Source organism: Botrytis porri, assembly GCF_014898465.1.
Source record: "Botrytis porri strain MUCL 3234 chromosome Unknown BPOR_015, whole genome shotgun sequence".
Lineage (NCBI taxonomy): Eukaryota > Fungi > Ascomycota > Leotiomycetes > Helotiales > Sclerotiniaceae > Botrytis > Botrytis porri.
The window spans coordinates 260,039-279,930 of NW_024066089.1; the positions used below are offsets into that span (position 1 = coordinate 260,039).

The 19,892-nt window shown below is 43.1% G+C and overlaps 7 protein-coding genes across 7 annotated transcripts; 4 read left to right on the top strand and 3 right to left on the bottom strand.

Annotated features, from left to right (window-relative positions):
- Positions 1–350: 350 nt before the first annotated feature.
- On the top strand, positions 351–2,117 carry EAF01_009872 (uncharacterized protein; the record flags this gene model as incomplete). Its single annotated transcript, XM_038918128.1, has 1 exon — positions 351–2,117. One exon carries the CDS (start codon positions 351–353, stop codon positions 2,115–2,117), a length of 1,767 nt encoding a protein of 588 aa, XP_038766098.1.
- Positions 2,118–2,846: 729 nt separating this feature from the next.
- EAF01_009873 (uncharacterized protein) lies at positions 2,847–4,304 on the bottom strand (the record flags this gene model as incomplete). Its single annotated transcript, XM_038918129.1, has 4 exons — positions 2,847–3,221; positions 3,318–3,543; positions 3,660–3,969; positions 4,046–4,304. 4 exons carry the CDS (start codon positions 4,302–4,304, stop codon positions 2,847–2,849), a joined length of 1,170 nt encoding a protein of 389 aa, XP_038766099.1.
- A 2,480-nt stretch (positions 4,305–6,784) lies between these two features.
- EAF01_009874 (uncharacterized protein) lies at positions 6,785–8,408 on the top strand. Its single transcript, XM_038918130.1, has 2 exons — positions 6,785–8,196; positions 8,267–8,408. Exons 1-2 carry the CDS (start codon positions 7,426–7,428, stop codon positions 8,315–8,317), a joined length of 822 nt encoding a protein of 273 aa, XP_038766100.1. The 5' UTR covers positions 6,785–7,425; the 3' UTR covers positions 8,318–8,408.
- A 109-nt stretch (positions 8,409–8,517) lies between these two features.
- Positions 8,518–9,156, bottom strand: EAF01_009875 (uncharacterized protein; the record flags this gene model as incomplete). Its single annotated transcript, XM_038918131.1, has 1 exon — positions 8,518–9,156. One exon carries the CDS (start codon positions 9,154–9,156, stop codon positions 8,518–8,520), a length of 639 nt encoding a protein of 212 aa, XP_038766101.1.
- Positions 9,157–11,860: 2,704 nt separating this feature from the next.
- EAF01_009876 (uncharacterized protein) lies at positions 11,861–13,035 on the top strand (the record flags this gene model as incomplete). The annotated part of the gene is made up of 2 exons (XM_038918132.1): positions 11,861–12,087; positions 12,144–13,035. The coding sequence occupies 2 exons, from the start codon at positions 11,861–11,863 to the stop codon at positions 13,033–13,035; spliced, it is 1,119 nt and encodes a 372-aa protein (XP_038766102.1).
- Positions 13,036–13,829: 794 nt separating this feature from the next.
- On the bottom strand, positions 13,830–15,936 carry EAF01_009877 (uncharacterized protein). The gene is made up of 4 exons (XM_038918133.1): positions 15,799–15,936; positions 15,089–15,656; positions 14,506–14,879; positions 13,830–14,433 (listed from the first exon to the last, which is right to left on the bottom strand). The coding sequence occupies exons 2-4, from the start codon at positions 15,612–15,614 to the stop codon at positions 14,218–14,220; spliced, it is 1,116 nt and encodes a 371-aa protein (XP_038766103.1). The 5' UTR covers positions 15,615–15,656; positions 15,799–15,936; the 3' UTR covers positions 13,830–14,217.
- A 2,966-nt stretch (positions 15,937–18,902) lies between these two features.
- On the top strand, positions 18,903–19,479 carry EAF01_009878 (uncharacterized protein; the record flags this gene model as incomplete). The annotated part of the gene is made up of 4 exons (XM_038918134.1): positions 18,903–18,959; positions 19,085–19,185; positions 19,246–19,327; positions 19,399–19,479. 4 exons carry the CDS (start codon positions 18,903–18,905, stop codon positions 19,477–19,479), a joined length of 321 nt encoding a protein of 106 aa, XP_038766104.1.
- Positions 19,480–19,892: the final 413 nt, after the last annotated feature.

Here is a 19,892-nt window from a genome sequence, read left to right on the forward strand (position 1 = left end):
ATACCCTTCATCCAACCCAATTCCTAGATAGCGTTACACTCGAACATCTATACTCGATCTTGCCTAGGTAGGAGGTCTGTAATAGTCTGTAGGTACGCATCTCGCGCAGAATAATAATAGTACCTATGCAGTTGTGCAGCATGTAGCTTTGCCCGGCTTTGGAGGATTTCACTCCCGTATATACATCAATTCATATCCCCTTGAAATTCAGAAGCTGGAACACTTCATGTCGATTATTATCTCAAAATATCTAAAATCGTTTCAAGAGGAGTTCATGATACACTTACAATATGCTCCATTTGAAATGTTGAGGCTATAAAAGAGGTCAATCGTATCATCACATACACAAAATGCTTCGAGGTGAATCAGATCGTATCAATATACCATCGTCCATTCTTTTGATTTGCTCAACATCCACTTCACTATCGTCCCTTCTTTGCATCTTCTCGACTTTTGCTCTTTTGCCTATCAAGGTAATCGCGAATCCAATCTCTACAAGAAAACTTTCTCGAAGTAATCCATTGGGAATAGATTGGTCCCCAGCACCACCACCAGAAGACGGTCCACCTCTTTCAGCCGGAGCTTCACGAAATAAAGCACTTTTACCGGCTCAGATTGGTGGTATTATCGGTGCATATCTATTCTCTCTTTGCATCGTGGGAATTCTCATAATTACTCTTGGGAAAAGATTACGAAGACAGGTTGATTTAGAAGCCAGAGCCTTGGAGGTGGAATTAGTCGACTCAACATTTGCTGGCGTTTATACTGGATCATCAGGTCCAACTCCAATTTCTCCATCAAATCTTCGCAACTTTTCCTGGCCATCTCCAGATAAAAAGTGCTTCGCCCCAGCAATCAATCCCGACCCAAACGCTTTTGTTTTCCCTTCAATACAAGAATCATACACAAATCCCTACGTTTATCCTGCTCAAAGACATCACAGCATACACCAGAGTATATATTCCCACCAAAGTCAGCCTAGTGTTGATAATAAGATTGTTGAAGCTGATCGAGAAATGATGAATCGAAATCTGGAGGATCTATACGCTCATGTGATGGAGCAAGAGGAAGCAAAGGCTGCAGGAATGGATGTAAGAACCATGCCACCTCCCAAAGTACCTGGAGGAGTATCTACGGTAGCACCACAGCAAGTACAACTATCATCAAGGAAACTTGGGAAACATAAGCCTGCGGAAATCAATGTCAACGATAATAAATCAGCCAAGACCCACTCTCGAGCATCCTCCATAATTTCAGCTCTTACCTCTCCTAGATCTGCACCCAAATCACCCAAATCTCCACGAAGAAAAGGAATTCGAGGTTTACGAATTTCATCTCCAATTGCAACGCCACACTCAACCACTTTCTCACATGCCGCATCGGATGAAGAGCCTTTAACACCACGAGGATACGTGCATAGAGCCCCGCCACCAATTCCAAGAAACCAAGCCCCGTACGGCTCCACATCATCTAACGGTGGATCACCTACTCGAAGTATAGCAGAGACCCTCGACACAATATCACCTGTGTCTCCTCAACAAAAACTCCCATCCCTTAACACCCGCAATCTCCAAATCTCCCTCAAATCCGAACCAAATACTGCTTCTCCTCAATCAGCAGAAGAACGCACCAAAACTATGTTTTCTCGACCTCTTCGGGCTGCTCCTTCAAAAAACTCTCTCCTCCATAAAATCCATACCTCGAATGGTTCTTCTGCCTCTCCTGATTCCCCCTCATCATCCACAGCTATCGGCTCTACCTCCACTTATCAAACCGCTAGCTATACCTCCTCAGCACCAACCCGCTCTCTCCCCTTCCGCGAGCAATTTCAACAAAATATGCTCTCCCCAAACCTCCCCACCAAAACCACCATTCTCGAACGTGTCCCTCGGGATAATGGACAGAAAACCGGAGGTCTTAGAACGGGAGGTCTTAAAACACCTTTCAGCGGAGGTACGGTACCATATAGTCCTTATCAACCATTTACACCCATGATGCCGATTACGCCGCGTTTAGTGACCAAGGAGGATAGAAAGAAGATGAAGAGAGCTATGCCCAAAACACCGGTTGTAGAAATGATCAAGAGTGAAGATGATATTTGGGATAATGGATATTGAGCTCATATTACTTTCATAGAGTAGCATGACATAGTACGGCATGGTATGAAGACACCAGACAGAGGAGTTGGAGAAAGCGGTGGAAATGTAAATGTGTAATACCATTACATGAATTAATGATATCACGAAGGAATCAAATAAATCTTTGGGCGCGGAGTATTTGAGATGGAGTTTGGTATCATTGTTTTGCAATCGATATATTTCTTGCTCTTGTTCTCAGGGTCGGCGATGAAGATGGATTAGGAAATTGCACAAGTATAGTAGAGATGATAAAGACATCATGCGCCTGCCTCTTATCATACTATTAATACCTACGTTACATAGCTGCTTGCACGCTTTCATATTTTCTTATGGACTTGGATAAATGATATAATGAGATTTTTTTCCCTCCTTAAATTGGTCACAGATGTTTTGAATTTGTAGATTCGAGGTAGGATCTACTTAGGTAACCACTTCATTCATGCTATTTCAAACTTGGAATGGAATAGCTAACACATGAGAAGATTAAAAGCATTCATTTTTCATCTCAAACATCTACAAATTCTGGTTGAATTCTTTATCCAAAAGTCGCTTGATCAAGAAACAAATCATCTCTATCCCAAGGTGCCTGCACCCTCAGAAACAACAAAACCCCCCCCAAAAACAGAATACCACCCAAAACCTACCCCCATCCCCAACCCCCAAAAACCATCTAAACAAATCCAACCCCCCCTTTTCCCCTCTCCAACTCTAACTAACATACACCATTCCCGCCTCACTCAACTTCGTCCCCGCGACATCCAACAAAAACCCCGGGAAAACCCCAAAATACGAGTACCTCTCTACATAATCCTGAGTATCCAACCACGGCAGAACCTTCCTCAAGAAAGCCGCTTGCTGCGCATCCGAGCCATAGCATTGGAATTCCGTGATCCAGATGGGCAGTTTGAGGGTTTCGTGGGCGTGCGTCACGTTGGAGATGAACCAGTCGGAACCAGATTGGCCGCTGCTCGGCTCGCAGTCTTGGTAGTAGTGGATGGCGGCGAAGTCGATGGCGCAGGTGCTGCAGTTTCCGAGGAAATATTGCGTCCAGGTGCGAGAGCTGTAGGAGCCGCCTGAAGACCACTGGGGGGAAGAGAGGGGTTACTTGGATGTTGTGATGAAGTGTTGAGAGGATTTGAAGGGGTGAGAAGAGTGAATGAATGAATGAGAGAGTCTTACGCTATTCCAGTTGTTCCACAAAACACCCGGACCACCAATACGGACCTGTCCTTTGAATTGCTCAATGTAGGATTTGTATCCTGCGGCTGCGGCTTCAGGAAGCATGTTGGAAGATTGTTCGTAAGTCAGATCGGGTTCGTTGAAACCGAGGATGCTTTTTGCGGTTTGGACGGCGGAAACCCAGTTTGAATCCATGATCTTGGGGAGGCCCCAGAGCATGGGAACGCTGGGGGTGTGTTAGTTATATGTTGACTATTTGATTCATCATGATGGAGTAGATTGAACTGGAAGAAAAGGGAAAAGAGCAAGAGGAAAAAAGAAAAAGAAAAAGAAGAAACTTACAATTCAATACTTGAATCCAAACCATTACTCTTGAATCCCCAATCATAACCCCAAGTAATCTTACTATATCCCTTGAGCATATTTCCATATGTCGAATCACCATGGACATTATTAGAATCGTATGTGATACCGCGTTTTCCAGATTTGCTTGGATTAGGGTTGCTGGGAGGAGTTGTGCTCGATCCGCCACCACTCTGGAATGTAGTAAGACGATTTGGTCCGCCGCACATCTCTGCATTATTACCCTTGCAGGCCATATTGCAACCATCTGCGGCAGGTCCATTTCCATTGATGATTGAGTTGCCACACCCTGTTTATAGATGTATTAGCAAACGTGAGAGAGTATGAAAGAGGGGTAGGAGGGGTAGAGTAGGCAAGGAACTCACAGCATTCTCCTCCGTACTCAGTACCAGCGTATGAGAACCCAGCTGCTGAAAAAGAGGCTTGACAACCTTCATTTGTCATTGCTCCAGATACTGATATGGGGGTGGTCAGACCACGACCAGAAACATTGTCCGTGTAGCAACCAATGGATTTCCAACTCTGTCTCTTCTCGATATCGGTTTGAACATCTTGAGAATTGATTGTCATACAAGTTGCTGTGAGAGCAGATGTAACAACGAAGATTGCTTGAAAGAAAAGCATACTGAAGACTGAGCTTGACAGTTGATCGTCAGTGTTGTTTGAAGGTTCAAGATCGAAGGTTGAAGGTCGAAGGCTCAAGTCTTGTGTCTTTATAAAGAGGCCAGCAAGTGAGAATAAGATTCCTTAATCTCCACAAATTTCCCCGGATTTCACCCCATTTTAAACTAGAATGATTTCTTGAAATCGTCCTAATGTCATACGATACGAGCACAAATTTAATCGGAGCGAACATTCCATGCTGGAGTGAATCAGGAACCACGGCACTTTCTGACTATTTTCTAGGCATCGTGCACCGTCGAATCAAATTGTTCGGAATCAAAATAACCTTTCGGCATATATGAATTTGTGGATAAGAAATAAAAAATGACATATTTGTGTGATGAGGTTCTAATCTTAAGGGTCTAGGTGGTCAGACGAACATATTAGAAGCTCATTTGTGGTGCCAAACATATGTCGCATCTTAAAGTAGGTGCAACTAAAGACCACGCCGCAGTAAACAAGACGACAGGTAATGGCGCAGACGGGCTTTCGTCGGTTTCATATGAATTTAATGCAAATCTACGAGTAAATAAATACCTAGGTAAATGAACAGCCTGAATGAAACACCGATTCAATATCTCACCAACATTTGATGCATATACATATTGCATGATATGATTGGCTGCTTTTTTTGTTCTGATATTCTCAACCCCGTACAACTAGAAGCTATATAGACTTTTGCTCCACAAACCAAAGAAGCGGATAAGCCTCTGAAGCCACATGGCATATAATGTGTATTATCCAACCTGCACCCCGCATTCCAGTAAGATGGGCTCGCATGGTCATCTGGTATTACTATGACATCCTGGCACCGATGTAAGGCCGGAAAGTCGCCGTGTCTCGGTACCAACCGTGTGAATCACGAACTGCAATTACTGCATGAGAAATTGAGGCATTAGATGATATGAGCAGTATGAATGACTCGGCAGCTAAGCTAATAAGCTCATATGATTCGAGAATTCACTAGCATATACTTTGCAGCGTTTCTTGTTCATTTCAAGGTATTCGTGCAATGTGTTGAAAATAAAAGTGTACTACAATGAAGGGAAGGGCGAAATGAACCACTGAAACATGTGTCCCTAGCTATCAGCCACCGCGTGTAGAATGATTTATGAGCTGATAGGACCTCAAATCAGAACGCAGGGGAGTTCATTATAACCGGTCCAGAAAACTCTTTCCTTCTAATCGAATGACTCGGTATTCAAATTATAGGCAAAACGCAAGCCGAGAGTGCTGTTGGGATCCAACAATAACGAATTGGAAAAAGCGGAGCAAATTTGCCTCGGGAATCAAATACAAGAGATGTACTAGAGCTGAGGGAGTGATATTTAATATTAGAAATCACGTGGGGTTGACACCGAATATTCTCAAGTAACGACTAAATGTCAAAGTGGACTCGAGGATTGCCTAGGAAGGTCCAAGACAATCAAAGCCATAACAACTCCGATAGATCTAATAGTCTTGGTCCCTGGTAGTGCCTGACGCAATTGCAGTGATTAGAGAAGCATAAAAGCCTCTTACAAATATCCTTAGATGAAAGGATGTAGCTTTCCGACACGGTGGTGAATAAGACCGAGAGCATTCCGCAAATAAGATGTGAATATGATCAGACTTGAATATCTGTTATTGCAGTAAGTTGAAAATGAGTAAGGAAGACTTTGTGCTAGATGACAATAACGCTGAAATTACCATAGGTTTTAACAAGTGATGGAATATGGATTTGAGTATTTTGAATTTCCAAAGGACTGGACTGCAGTCTGGTAATCAATAGATTTGATTTTTGGATTCGATTGGATGATTCAATTGGGTTGAAGAATTGAATCTCATTTTGAATATCGTATCGTTTTAATCATTGGGAGCTTGGCCCAATTTACCAGTCCGAATGACTGGACACCATATGGACATCAGTAGATGTCCACCGATTTCGCGACGGCGAGAATGGGGCAAAAAGATTAGAGCCACTTGCTCTAACTTTCATCCAAGAACAGAGTCAACTTTTGATTGAATACCAACATTTGTGATTCCAGAAAACTCCGTGCTCTCATCGATCAGCCCTGAAGGAAGACAGAGGAGTATCAGAAGCCTGTGCGTCAAATGTCTTGATACAGGATCAGGCTACAGAATAAAACAGAAGAAAAGGAATGATTGCAGCTTGTTATAATCGCGGCCTGCTTGGAACTGTGAAGGATGCTGATGGTAACTTAGTTGATGCGGGGCTTGGAAGTGTTGGATGGAAGATTAATAGGTGCGAATTTAGCTGACGTGACCCGCTGATTTAGTAAATGTTAACCAAATCGAGCCAAATAATCATGTGACAGTGGTCGAGCCGTGATAAGAACACACCTCAATAAATATTGTAGTAACCAGGTACGAGTAGGTGCCTACTTACCAACTGTTTCCTCTTTTCCATCGATTGGTCTTTGAAAAGTATCGAACATTTATCACAGACATCAATTTCCAGCTTGAAACACGAAACACCCACCCCTTTTACTTCATCGGCTGGAAAAAAATCTTGTGCTTACTAGGGAATGTATATCTCGGCCTCTTGGGCTCCGACTTCTCAGGGGTTTTGACATCCCCGCTTACTGTAAGACGGTACACTTCACTCTAAATGATGGATACTTCAGGGTATATCGGGCTCTATCATTAGTGCTCCACAGGTTCACAGACCTATATCTCCAATTTGAACTGATTTCGGGGGCTCGGTTCTCACGAATGCTGTAAGAAGAATCGAGATGCGATGAGGTGAGATGTCGTACGCGCGCGCATGGGAATTTAGCTGCCTCTGAATCTTGATGTTTTGGGATGCTTGATCGATGAGATTATGTATGATAAGCTGTGGGGAGGGCTTGGGAAAGGAGGCGAATTAGACTGCTTACGTGTGAACGAACGCGAGGTTCGTGGATACTCGTTTGAATGCTTTGGGAATCATTATATATGGTTCAGAGATAAGCCAGTACTTATATTCGAAGAGCATCAGCAAATCTACTACTATTTGCATCACCATATTCCACATCATTTCATTGTGTAAGCGATACGTATTCTGAACTCTATATCGGAAAGTCATACAGTTATAACAAACATGGGAATAAGAAATATGGGAAGCGAAAATATATTACAAGTCTTTGAGATTTGGGTTGCATATGGAGAGACGGGAGTCATTCAAGAGGGCGTTCTCATTGCTCCATATCCAACCTTATCCATACCCATGTCTACATGCACGTCAGAGTTCCCGCTATCCTCCTCGAACCAATTCCCGATCCCATATCTCTTCCATACAACACACAATTCCTTGTCCTCCGTCCCATCCGCATCCGCATTCAGGTCTTCACTACCTAGTTCCATTGGTGGTAGATCTAGTTGGCAAGGTAGCATTCTTGCCTCTTCCCTACCTCTCTACCTCCAGATATGTGCTTCAATAACTTCACGACATTGTAGTGCTGAAGAAATGGAATTATTGAGGAAGCCAGCAGAGTGGACGAAGATGTTATTTTTGGATTTGGCTCGAGAGGGCATTTGGGTGGAAAGTATCCTCACAGAGCGTAGAGATAGAGACTTGGGTAGAGAGAGGGAGAGGAGGAGGGAGAGGCAGCAAGGGAGAGATTCTAGAAGGAGAAGAAGAAGAAGTGAGATAGAGCGCCCGGGGGTATGTGATTCTTTGATGTTAGGAAGGTTAAGAAGAAGGTTGGGGTGTGAGGTTAGGACACACGAGCGGGGAGAAAGACAAAAATACAGGGGTGGACGTGTGAATAGGAATCCTGCCAGCGGATGTAGACACAGAAGACGAAGACAAGTTCTACGCCCTCGGAGAGCCAGGAATGATCGAGGAGAAAATGAAATTCTAAATCCAAAGGTTTGTGCTACCTTGTGAAGACATCGAAGTTATTGATGGCAAGTGTCGCTAATTCTATTTGCCGCGATAGATGATTAAGAAGTTGTGGAGCGGGATTTCCCAGTCCTATGCGAAGCCTTGAGTGTTGTTACAAAGGTCCAGAATGCTCGAGTATTTCAATGTACATAATAGATAAGAAGTCTAGGGAGGAATCTCTTACTATGGCTTCGAGCCGCCATGGATATATTTAGATGTTTATTGGAGTAAGAAAGAAAATTGTTTAATACTGTATACAATGCTACAAACTGAGACTAGAATTATAAAGTATCTACTACTGACTTCCTACAAAATAGCCCCAATAACAGACTCGAATATCAACCCAAACACATCTCCAATGGCATTAGCTGTCACCGTTTCAGCAATCATACCTGCATACTTCAACTTCTTGTTTTCAGGCTTTTCACTTGGCTCATCGTCTTGTCTGTACTCTCTAGGTAAGCGAGAATGTCTTGCTGATCGGGGTCCATGAAACACCTCCTCTTCCTCGCTGTAATTCGAACCATCATCAGAAGATTCTAAATCTCTGGAGACATATCGCTCCCGGGCGTGATACTTATGATGATGTGGTTCCCTGTTAGAACTCCGAGATCTTCGACAATTTTTCTGATCTGGCTCAGTATTTCTTTGTGGCTTATATGCAATGTTGCTCCAATCAACCGATTCAAAAGAATACGGTGACGGATAATTATTTCGCGATTGTGAGTAAGTGTCAGAACTGATGAAGTCAATAGGGAGCTTTTCAGGTCTGTCGAAAAGAATGTGTGCGATATTTGGACGATTCATATAGTCCTCCCATGTTTCAATCCAGTCAGCGGCGCTGTTTAATGGTACATCTAAACTTTTCGCTATTGGCTCCACGCTCCGACAAATCGCGTCGAAGGGTAGCCTGTCGTCTCCGAAGACTTTACCTTCATAGATCATATTTCCACCTAGTGAAAATTGCAGTAATTGCTTGTAGGATGTGTGCCATCTCGATAGGTCTCGAGATGTATGATAGACACAAAGATGATAGTTATTCTCCACTGCTTTTCCTCCGTCGTCAATCAAAATTACTCCAGCTTGTGAGATTCCGGTGTCTGCAAGGATAGAATGAAAAGCCCATACATCATATATAATCGTCGCTTGGGATGGTGTCATTGGCTAAATGCTTTATGAACAATATTGAATAATTGTAAGCGATAGAAAGCGCGAGATTCAATAAGACGTCACCCCGAGAATATTCGAGAGATGAATTCTACCAACGGATGATTGATATTTAAAAGAATGAGGGATTGTTCGTTTGAATGTTGGTGGTGAATTATATGGTCTGAGGCCGAGTAGGGCATGTCCTCCGACCTGACTTTAATTCTCGCATTACGACACTTAGAAAGTCAACAAAACTTACGACTGGTTGAATAAGAGAATCAAATGGGGTCAAGCAAAAATCCTCTAGTTGTCAAAATACCGCTTCAAAATGTTGGTGAAGCTGTCCAACCCTGCGGCTAATGAATGCTTGGGTATCTGAATAGCCACTCTACTACTGCTGGCTATCATTGATTGTTTGTTTCATTGTTGTTGAGCGACTGAGTCCGGTATTCATTTCGGCTATCTTCAAAGGCAAGGGTTTGGTTTGCCGGCTTTCGTTTCGGCGGAATGAGGAGGTAGATGATGTTGACCTTGAAATCTCAAATGGAGGGTGGTGCAAATTAGCTCAAGCTGACAAAGCAACCACCAACGACCTTTCCCAGCATTTTAAATGCGAGAGGGGACACTCCTCTTCATTCATTCCTTCCGAAAGATATGAAATTTTATGTCCTCTTTCTGACTGTTGCTTTTGAAAAGAGAAGTTCGGCTCTCTTGAAATGATTTGCTCATGATTAGATACAATTTCGTCTTCGTCTGAACATTTCAAATAGTATTGAACAATCAAAAGTTCAATGATGCTGGGGAGATTTAGCTTCTGTCGATCTTTTATATCTCAAGATGACCTAGCTGCCATAAGATGCCCAATCTCAGTGCAATGGCATCGAGAGGGAGAGCTAGTAAGGCTCTAATATGGTGATTTTCCAGTGCACACCAGACCCATGGTGGATCGGAGGCATAGCACCAACAGAGACTGTTGTTCTACCAACAAGAAAGCTGGAATGTACCAGTTCGGAAACCATATCCGAAATGTAGAGTGTTTGATAGGCCCGCATTGGAACCATACCTTCGTCACCAAGTGTCTGTTGTTAGAATTTAGCAATTATTCATCTCAATCATTTGGTAATGTCCACTTCTCCAAGTCGACTTACATATTTCTCTTCTATCTATTTCCTCTAAGTCCTTATATTTGTTCCTGTTCTGCTGCTACTAGCTTTAGTCCTTCGTCTTGTACATGTGTCAGCCTGGAAGTTTGACATCATATGACCGGCACCGCGATATACATTTGTTCTTCCATCTCATCAAGGGCGCTCGAATGTTTCCAAGATATCAGACCCAAATTTGTTGTTAGGAGATACATTGTCGACCACATTAGACGACCGGCTCTGATATCTTTCGCCCGTTAAATCCGCTTCTCTTCACTTCCCATGATTTTTTTTTGTACAATTCATCCAGATATTCGTGTGGACTACACTGCGAAGGCTCTCTAACGTTGGCTTTGAAATTCTTCCCAATACCGTGAAAACTTTGTGTCGAGGTTATCAAGTAGTAAAATCGTCAAGTTACAAGAATTTTGGATGATCTCACTTGGTCATCTAAGTTCCTCCATTGATAGTATCCGCCGCTCTGTTGAAAGAGTAAATTCTGCGGGCAAAGTGTTATTTGATGGGGTGAGTAGTACCAGAGGAATCATTTGAATGCTTATTTGTCGAAATATATTTTGGACGATTGAAAAACGTTCATCTCGTGATGGTAGTTTCCCTCCTACCACGTTTTCAATCACCAATAGTGCCTCGTCCTGTCAAAAATCAATATCAAGGTTAGCGAATTTTCTTGACGTAAAAGGCACACAACATACTCTAGCAGCTTAGCAGTTGACCTCAAGGTAGCTCTCTGTGTATACGCAAGCGTGCCCGAGTTTGATCGTAGGATGCTATCATCCAGCAAAACCTATATACATTTGATGAGTATGATTCAGCGAGCTATACGCTATTCTTTATCCGCCATTGGGAACTCTCGGTTTATTGTTCTCGTTATCATAAGTTTCATTGTTATAATGTAATTTCTCGTACTCAAAAGTGAATTTCGATTTTTTTTCTGTTGGTCCGTTTGTGATTTTATTGTGCCCAAATTCACTATTGGGTTTCTCAACAGAAAATTATATGTGAAAAATCGGAATTTGACAAATTCTCTATGAGTCACCTAACCAGCAAGGTCTTTTATGCTTCGATGGTAATGTACTTTTGTCTGACAGTAGGATCGGAATTTCATCACGAGATTTTACCTAGATCTTCTGTGAAGTATTTCAATTCCTCCTTCGAGTCTAATTCAATTCTCTTCCGCTATTACCTCTTCTTATTCAAGCAACGCAAAACAGCCAGCACTACTCTACTACTTACATAGAATTGAATTCCAGCAAAGTTCTCATCTTTTCCTTTACCATAGCCAAATTTTCGATTCTTCAAAATCAATCCTCAATATATCAACAGCAAGCCTCTTCACAATGTCTTTCAATTCCGCCTTCTTTATCCGTAGTGCTTCTCTTTACTTCTCTCCATACTCTAGTAGCTCCAACAGCTCCAGCAGCTCCTCAACTAGCGCATCGCTTAGTTCCCTTGGTGAACCCGAGAAATTCATCGAGCATCCCAATCAGTTCCTCAGATCGAAGGTTTCTGACGAGGCGTCTCTGATGGGTTATCAAAATCATCAACTTGATCCCACTCTATACGAGCGAGTATCTCTTGTAGCTTTCAATTCATCCAATTTACTAACCCCAAAATTCACAGAGCTTCCCCTCCACGTCGCTTCGTTGTCCCAGAAATTATTGTCACTACCGTTACACCAATAGCACCTCTCCCTCCTCCCTACTCACCTCCCAAGAACGGCAGCACAGATACCACCACACTTTACCCACCAAATCTATTCGCTAGAGAGGTCACCAAGCCCATCAGCCAACCTCCATCAACTCTCCTTCCTCAACCACCCACATCCATTACTCTAACCCCCCCCTACGATTTCTACTACCCCTCCCAACCCCGCGCTCCCCCTCCTCCCACCCTCGACCCCCATCTCCTCACTCCCCCCCACCCGGCACACACCTACTCCTCGCTCCTCCTCCCCCAACTCCACGATCTCACCCTCACCATCGCATCCACAATGGATACACACTTGATGAGACACCTCTCTCCCCTTTCCTCGCTCCTCGCCCTCCTCAACCCCCTCCCCGACTTCGGCCTCCTAACGCACAATCTCCCCGCCTTTCGCGCACACGTCGAGTCTCACTTCTCCACCGTCCGCACAAAGGAAGAACAATATTTCCACACCCTGCTTGCCGTCGCGCCAGAGCCGGAATTAAAAATGGTGTTGAGAATTTTCGATGACTGGTATATCTATAAGTTTCCCCGTCGAGCAGGTTGTCTTATCTTTCCGGATGATTTTGAGGATCAGCCTGCTCAGCCTGCTGGGGAAATGGATAGTGAGGATAGTGAGGAAAGTGAATCAGCTTGTCATTTCCCGGATCGGGATGAGGGTGCTGTGGATGTGGATGTGGATGTGGGTGCGGATACTGAGGTGCCTGCGCTGGTTTATAGACAGGGATGGGGTTGGAAGCCGAAGTATGTTGTTACTGCTTCTTTTGCGGGAGATGTGGGAGTACAGTATCCGTTGTATCACTTTTAAGTTTGGTGGTTGGCCATTGTGCAGTTGGGGTTGGGATTGGGGTGTGATTTACTGAATTGAATATTTTCAGAAGATTTGTATTAATGGACGGATGGATGGAATGGAGTTTGCTGAATACAGATGTATATTTAAGAAACTTGATACTCAGTAATTGCGATACCCCGATACTTACAATCCATTCTCTCTGCAGGTGTATGAACATGAAGATTCAGCTTTAGACGTGTCTCCAACATCCACGCGGAAAGTCAAATAACCTGCACATCCATTCAATTCCATTTCCCACCTTCTCGCCCGGGAGACCCAATCTACTAAGCTTAAGATCTCTAATAACCGTTGGCCTAATTAAGAAATAGAAACAAAAGTATTCATTCACACACCTGAAAAATCTATCCCCTACCCCTCTACCCCCCGAGCCCCTCTTGTACAATTCTCTCTCCCCTGAAATATATCATTTGCTCTCATCTAATAAAGTGCCGAACTGACAATCCAAACGACCATCCCCAATAAATTTACCCCTACATCCATCAATCCAAGTCAATCCTTCGAACTCAAGCGGACCCGGCTATGTCCCCGTCATTCCCCCTTCCCCTCAGTGCGGGGAACCCTGTCTTATCATGCCTCTCAAACATCACCCCTTACGTCCTCAACTCCTTCAAGTTAGCTGCTAGCAAGCGATCATTATATATCGACTGTCTGTCACTCACCTCTCTTCAATCTTCCCTTTGCATCATACATCAAAATCACCAGATATACATTTATTTCAAAGTTCCAACAACTTGATGTAGGTACTCAGATATTGGGGCGGAATGTTCTTTTTATCTACTCTCTACTCTATGTAGCAAATCTAGTCTCCTATTGTACATATTTTCATATCTCCCCACACCGAGAGGATGTAACAATCAAGCCACCTGACGCAGTCAAAGCTGGTCAGACGCAGCATTTTATTACCATTCGTCAAATCACATAGGATATCATTTCATCTCATCCACGCCTGCCTACGATGATGATATTTCTCTCAAATGACAGAATATCAACTCACCCATCTAGATATCTTGTTTCACCAAACTCCCGCTTCTAAAAAGGATTAAGCAAACACAGTCTATCTATCCATCCAACTCATTTTTTCTCTCCGTTTCTTTATATCTCTATATCAAAGTTGATTCGGTGATGAAGATGAATTCTCTAGGCAGTAGGCTTGAATTTCATAGGAGCTTGTTCAGTAGTCTCTGCAAATGGAACACCGAGTTCAAAGAGCTTGGTGATGACATTTGCGAAGTCCTTCATGAAGAGAGATTCATCATTTGCGTATTTCTCGACGTATGAGCGGAAAGATTTATCGGAGACGAGGGCCATGTCGGTGGGAAGCATCATGAGGGACTTGGTGGTCTTGTCTTCGTACTATTTTTGGATTGTGTTAGTTTAGTTTCTATTTTGGCGTCCAAAAAAGTCAAGAGAAGGGGTTAATCATACCTGCTTAGGACCATTCCACTTTTTCCAGTTCCACTTCTCATTCAACAAGAGCTTGTAGTAGTCGTTGGTAACAACTGTTGGAGAGAAAGTCCAAGGACCCTCAAAACCACTACGATCAGTGTGGCAACGTCCAAGAGCGTGAGCACCACTCAAAGCGACGATTTCTTGATCATTGAATCCCATGCGACCGAAGATAGCTCTCAAGTGCTTGTTACCTTGGGATGCATCTGGGAGACGTCCATCAGGTGTGCAAGCAGCAGCTTCCTTATCTTGTCTACCTGGTCGGAAAGGAATGACTGGGCCCTGCATTTCTTGAATAGCACAGATACCAGCCAAGATCCAGAGATCAGAGTAGGAGATCCATGGGTGCTTAGCTGTGAAGATGTTAGTCAGAAGTTACTTGCTCAACGTTTGATAAGAACAAGCCCCGGAATCCCATGGCACCTAGTCTCCGGATCGACAAAAACCAGTATGGAAAGCCATCTCTAACTTCTCCAAGCTGGCCTCCATTTCCCCGGCCCACTCACCCGTACCAGAGGGGTAACACATCTTCATCCACAAATAAGTAAAATGATCGCCTTACCCTTAATAGGAGCCAAGAAATCTCTAGCAGCAACCAAACCAGCATTGGCACCATGATCACCCTCTGGGGCAAATCTCATAGTAGCACCATTGCTACCACCGGTACCAGTTTCCTTGTCGAAGGTTCCGCTGCAATGCCACGCCAATCTGAGCAAGACGGGTCCGTAAGAACCATCATCATAATCATCCTTCTCCTCCAATCTCTCTGCAATTTCATTGTAAACCTTTTGGTAATCGTCGTATGTAGGTGTGAAGAGACCGGCGGTTTCCTTGGCAGAACCACTCAAGAGTGATCCATTACCTTGAGAGATAAAGTAATATCCAGCACCTCCAGCAACGGCCAACGCAGCAACACCGATAGAGAGAGGGAAGGAAGATTTGGCAGGTCCTTCAGATGCATATCCACGACGAGATTGTTGACGGAATGCTTGACGAGGAGCACTCAATGCAGTACGAGTGGCGGATCTGAAAGGTGTTGATTTGAATGCAGCGCCTGCGCGAGCAAAGGTTCGAGTAGCGGATGCCATTTTGATAAATGGGTTGTATTATGATGTGTGATGGTTGGTATTCTGTTGAAGTAGAAGATCAAAAAGTAAGTAAGTGTTCTCTTTTCCCGCTCTATCTTTTTTTATGGAATAAGAGAAGCAAACGATTCGGAAAATTTCGAGGGCAAATACGGTAGTGTAGAGAGTAGAGAGAATGAAAACTTACAGAAGACAAGAGAAGTAAGATAAAGACAGAAGTGAATGAATCTTTCTCACACACTACTGGTATCACTATTATTGATGATATTCGCAGATTGAAAAGGTGAAGGTGGTAAGATTTCAACCTTTAGTAGTACGGAACTGAAACCTAGGTGACCGGTAACCTCCACTTTACATTATTTACTTCACTGCACTCCTCACTTCACTCCTCACTTCACTCCTCACAGACCTCCTCATCTTCAAAGTCGAAATCCACCCGGTACGATCCACCAGCATTTTTTGAAGCCTTCAGCATCGAGTTTCCATATCGAGTTAGTATTTCCATCGGGGCCCCTCTTTACTTGCTATTTTCTATCTCTGGCTTCACTTTCTCCCAGGGAAATAGCCGGTGAGAGTGTGCGAATATGAGAATAATAAGTGCAAATAATTCCCAAAAAGAAATGATAACGAAGCAAACCTCGACCCACTTGATTCTCCAATCTTATCAATCATCTTTCACATTGACCAATCAAGATCCACGTATTCAAAAGATTATTAGAGAAATATTTGTCATGACTCTTCTGGATTGTTCGGTTTATTCGGTTTGTTCGGTTTGACAAGTTGGCTGATATTTGACTTTACAACGTTCATGGAGGGGTCAATTGAATTTATCCACGACTTGTTGGGAAATGACTAGCACAGTTTCAATCTTGAGAGAGAGTGAGTCGAGAGAGTCGAGAGAGAGATAGTCCATTTTCCAATCCTTCTCCTCGTGCTGCATCGATTGATTTGTATCCGATGATAAGGCTGAATGCCACCGAAGAGGCTGAAATCTCGAATACATGTAATTTGTAAGAGAGAGAGAGAGAGAGATTCAAAATATCGTAATTGGTCAGCTAATTTTCATGAACTCTGATTGGTTGTAACCCCTGACGGAGATCTTAGCTCCGAGTGCGGAACGCGAAATGTGAGAGTGCGGAGGTTGTTCCGACTTGAAATCCGAATTATGTGAGCAGAATTCTTTTCAATGTTTCTACAGAGTAGAATCATAACATCAGTAAACTAAAGTGTCTTTGGAAATCTCCTTCGTACAGAACAATAATAAGTGGCCAGGTCTGGAACGAAGGGTTCAAGTAAGCAGAGTGGCTTTTTCAATCATATTTACCAGGGTAGGTGTTGATATTTGGCTTTGATGGTCACGTCATATAAAGGTTGAAAGACGATATAGATCGACATCATAAAGAAATAATTTGATGGAAAAACCTTGTAGCTTTTTGTCATGTTACACAATGATCATTTTTGAAAGTTGTGAAGATAGCTTCCCATTAATAAGTTTGATATGTTTAGCCTGACCATTAGATGGTGCCTTAATGACGCTACTCATGCTCTGTGGAAGACTAGTAGTCGGTAGTCGGGAGCGGGGGAAAGGGCGGGGTCTATTTTGGAACCGTTGTTCTCCATATTTCCTTGTAGAGCGTACGCTCTCGAAGCCAAGACTGGATAATATATCGTATTCAAGAATCAATCATGGATGTTTCAGGATTGGAGATTGAGTAGGTGAATACACTCATCCCCAGGTAAACTTTGCATGCACTCAATTCAGACAACCAGTTCCTTTCACAAGGCCAATAACTTACGTATTCACGATATGGGAAACTAATGGGCTACGAATAAAACGCATCTCTCGTATGTAAACTTGGTACTATATAGATCGCCTACTTATAGAGACACTCAGCACCAAGCTCAGCACCTAATGGATAGCTAACATCAATATCGAATCATTTCTATACATCATCATTAAAGTGTATATCTCAATCAAAGCAAGCCGCGAAACTCGTAGGATTAGTTTAAGGCATGAAATATTTTGAAGTTTTAACAGAGGAATGAGATGAGCTACAGTAAGCGAGAGCAGTCCTGGATTGTTGAAGACCAGTACTGAATGCGATTTGATAACTTATGTGAGTGTTTAGTATTCTGTTCGTATAAAATTGGAATCTCTAGCTGTTAAGGACAAGCATATGATCGAACTCCTACACTGAGGCTTTCTTGCAAATTGCGAAGTGGAAGTCGCTTGTGTTCAAAACGTGGAAAACTATATTGTAAAGGAGACTACAAACACGTATCTCAATCAATTATGGAACTGAAGTCTTTGATATGAGGAAAATGAAACAATAGAGAGTGAAAATAGAAGGAGAAATCCTCAAACATTCAACTTTTGCATTTGGTTATCTTCAGAGGATTTTGTGCCACAAAGAGCGGGTCTACCTCACCTTCTATAACCACTAACAATGGTAGACCAACCACTCAGATTCAATCATCAAATCTGGACCAAATTCAGAGGAAATATCTCGGGAAACATCATTGCTCCACGAGTTAGGCTCTCTGACACAAGTCTTCCTCCTAGAAGCCATTAGCCTTTGAGCAGCATACCGGACTATGGGAGGCTCGCTCCCACGATGCCAGTAGAATTGATACACCACAAATATCAAAGACAACGATCCACTAGCTTTCCAGGGCCACTGCCATAGAAGCATAATCAAAATTCAGGAGCAAGTTCTGCATGCTAGTAGCATATATTTTGTACCTCTCCGTGCTACCAAATTATTTGCCAATCCATTCCTCGGAATTTTGGATGAGTACTTACTATCCAGCAGGGTCTGGAAATAATCCCAAACAGAAGATTTGAAAATTGCAAATGAATCAAGAAAATTTGGGTAGTACCATCGTTCCTGGTGGTAATTTAAGAAATGATAGCAAGGCTTTGCTGAATGCAAGATAAACCATTGTTGCTGTGTTGTATTGTGCTCTTTTTAGATCTCGAGCGAGGCTCAGCAACTCAATCGAGAAAGTAAACATCCTTGCAGCATGATTATCTTTTTCTTGACAATCTGAATACGATTCTAGAAATACAGGACACAAAGAAACTTCATACCACAAGAATGATACATGAGGTTGTCACTCCAAACCCGCTGTCTCCACACAAAACGCCAAGATTTCATACTCGCTTACCCTCACTAGCTTTACACGTGACCACACTTCCAAATTTTCAAATTCCACCACCACATCCAAATTTCTCCCTCACGCTCACAACTCAACATCGACAACACGACAATCCCAACGCCAACATCTACAATGGCCGCCGAAAAGCAAGATCGTACCGGCCTCGCCGTCGGTCTCAACAAAGGACACGTATGTTCATGAAACTTTCCCACCACGGGGAACTTTGAAAACCCGCCCGTCTCACCTCTTGGAGGATCTTCTTTGCGAATTTTTTTTTAGAAGATGGACCGGCTGATTTATGTTGTGATGTATAGAAAACCGAGGCTCGTGTCTCAAAGCCCAAGGTTAGCAGAACCAAGGGTCACTTGAGCAAGCGCACTGCGTTTGTTAGAGATATCGTCAAGGAGGTTTCTGGGTATGTTTTCTTCCCATTTCTTCTAAGGGGTAATCAATCGACTAATCATCTTCTCAATAGTCTCGCACCATACGAGCGCAGAGTCATCGAATTGCTCCGTAACAGCAAGGACAAGCGTGCCCGTAAGCTCGCAAAGAAGAGGGTATGTTTTTCACTGCTCTCACTTTACCCACATCGCATAACCACACGAAACAAATACTAACTTCACAACAGCTCGGTACTTTCGGACGTGCTAAGGCAAAGGTCGACGAGCTCCAAGGTGTCATTGCCGAGTCCCGCAGAGCCGGTCACTAAATTCCCAACCTCATATTCTCTCACCACAAAAAAATCACATCTCGTCTCTCCAATACAATGGATTGGTATATGGGTTTATGATGGATCTCCACATTTACACAAGTCAAGTATATGGGAATTGGAGCTGTAACAATGAAGAATTTTACGAGTTACTATGATTCTGGGAATTGAGATTTGAAGTTGCTAGTAACAATAGCATTCATGAAGATCTCGGGGCAAAAATAAAATACCTTTCAAGTTTATTTTCACGGTCCTTGATATTTAATTGCTATGTGAATTCTTCATTTGACTTTTCATGTCGTGCACTCTAATCTAATGAGAAAACGAGGAACAAAAACGCCTCTCGCTATGATTCCCTTTCCTACCAGCCTGATCAAGAGAAATACAACGTCTCGAGATCGAAGAAGTCCAAC

Bases quoted from the DNA above. Each gene is read 5' to 3' on its own strand.
- EAF01_009874 (XM_038918130.1), top strand. From the start codon at position 7,426: ATGGGAATAAGAAATATGGGAAGCGAAAATATATTACAAGTCTTTGAG. The intron at 8,197-8,266 runs GTTTGTGCTACC...TTGCCGCGATAG, and splicing joins ATGAAATTCTAAATCCAAAG to ATGATTAAGAAGTTGTGGAG.
- EAF01_009877 (XM_038918133.1), bottom strand. From the start codon at position 15,614: ATGGCATCCGCTACTCGAACCTTTGCTCGCGCAGGCGCTGCATTCAAA. The intron at 14,880-15,088 runs GTAAGGCGATCA...ACATCTTCACAG, and splicing joins TTTCTTGGCTCCTATTAAGG to CTAAGCACCCATGGATCTCC. The intron at 14,434-14,505 runs GTATGATTAACC...ATCCAAAAATAG, and splicing joins AGTGGAATGGTCCTAAGCAG to TACGAAGACAAGACCACCAA.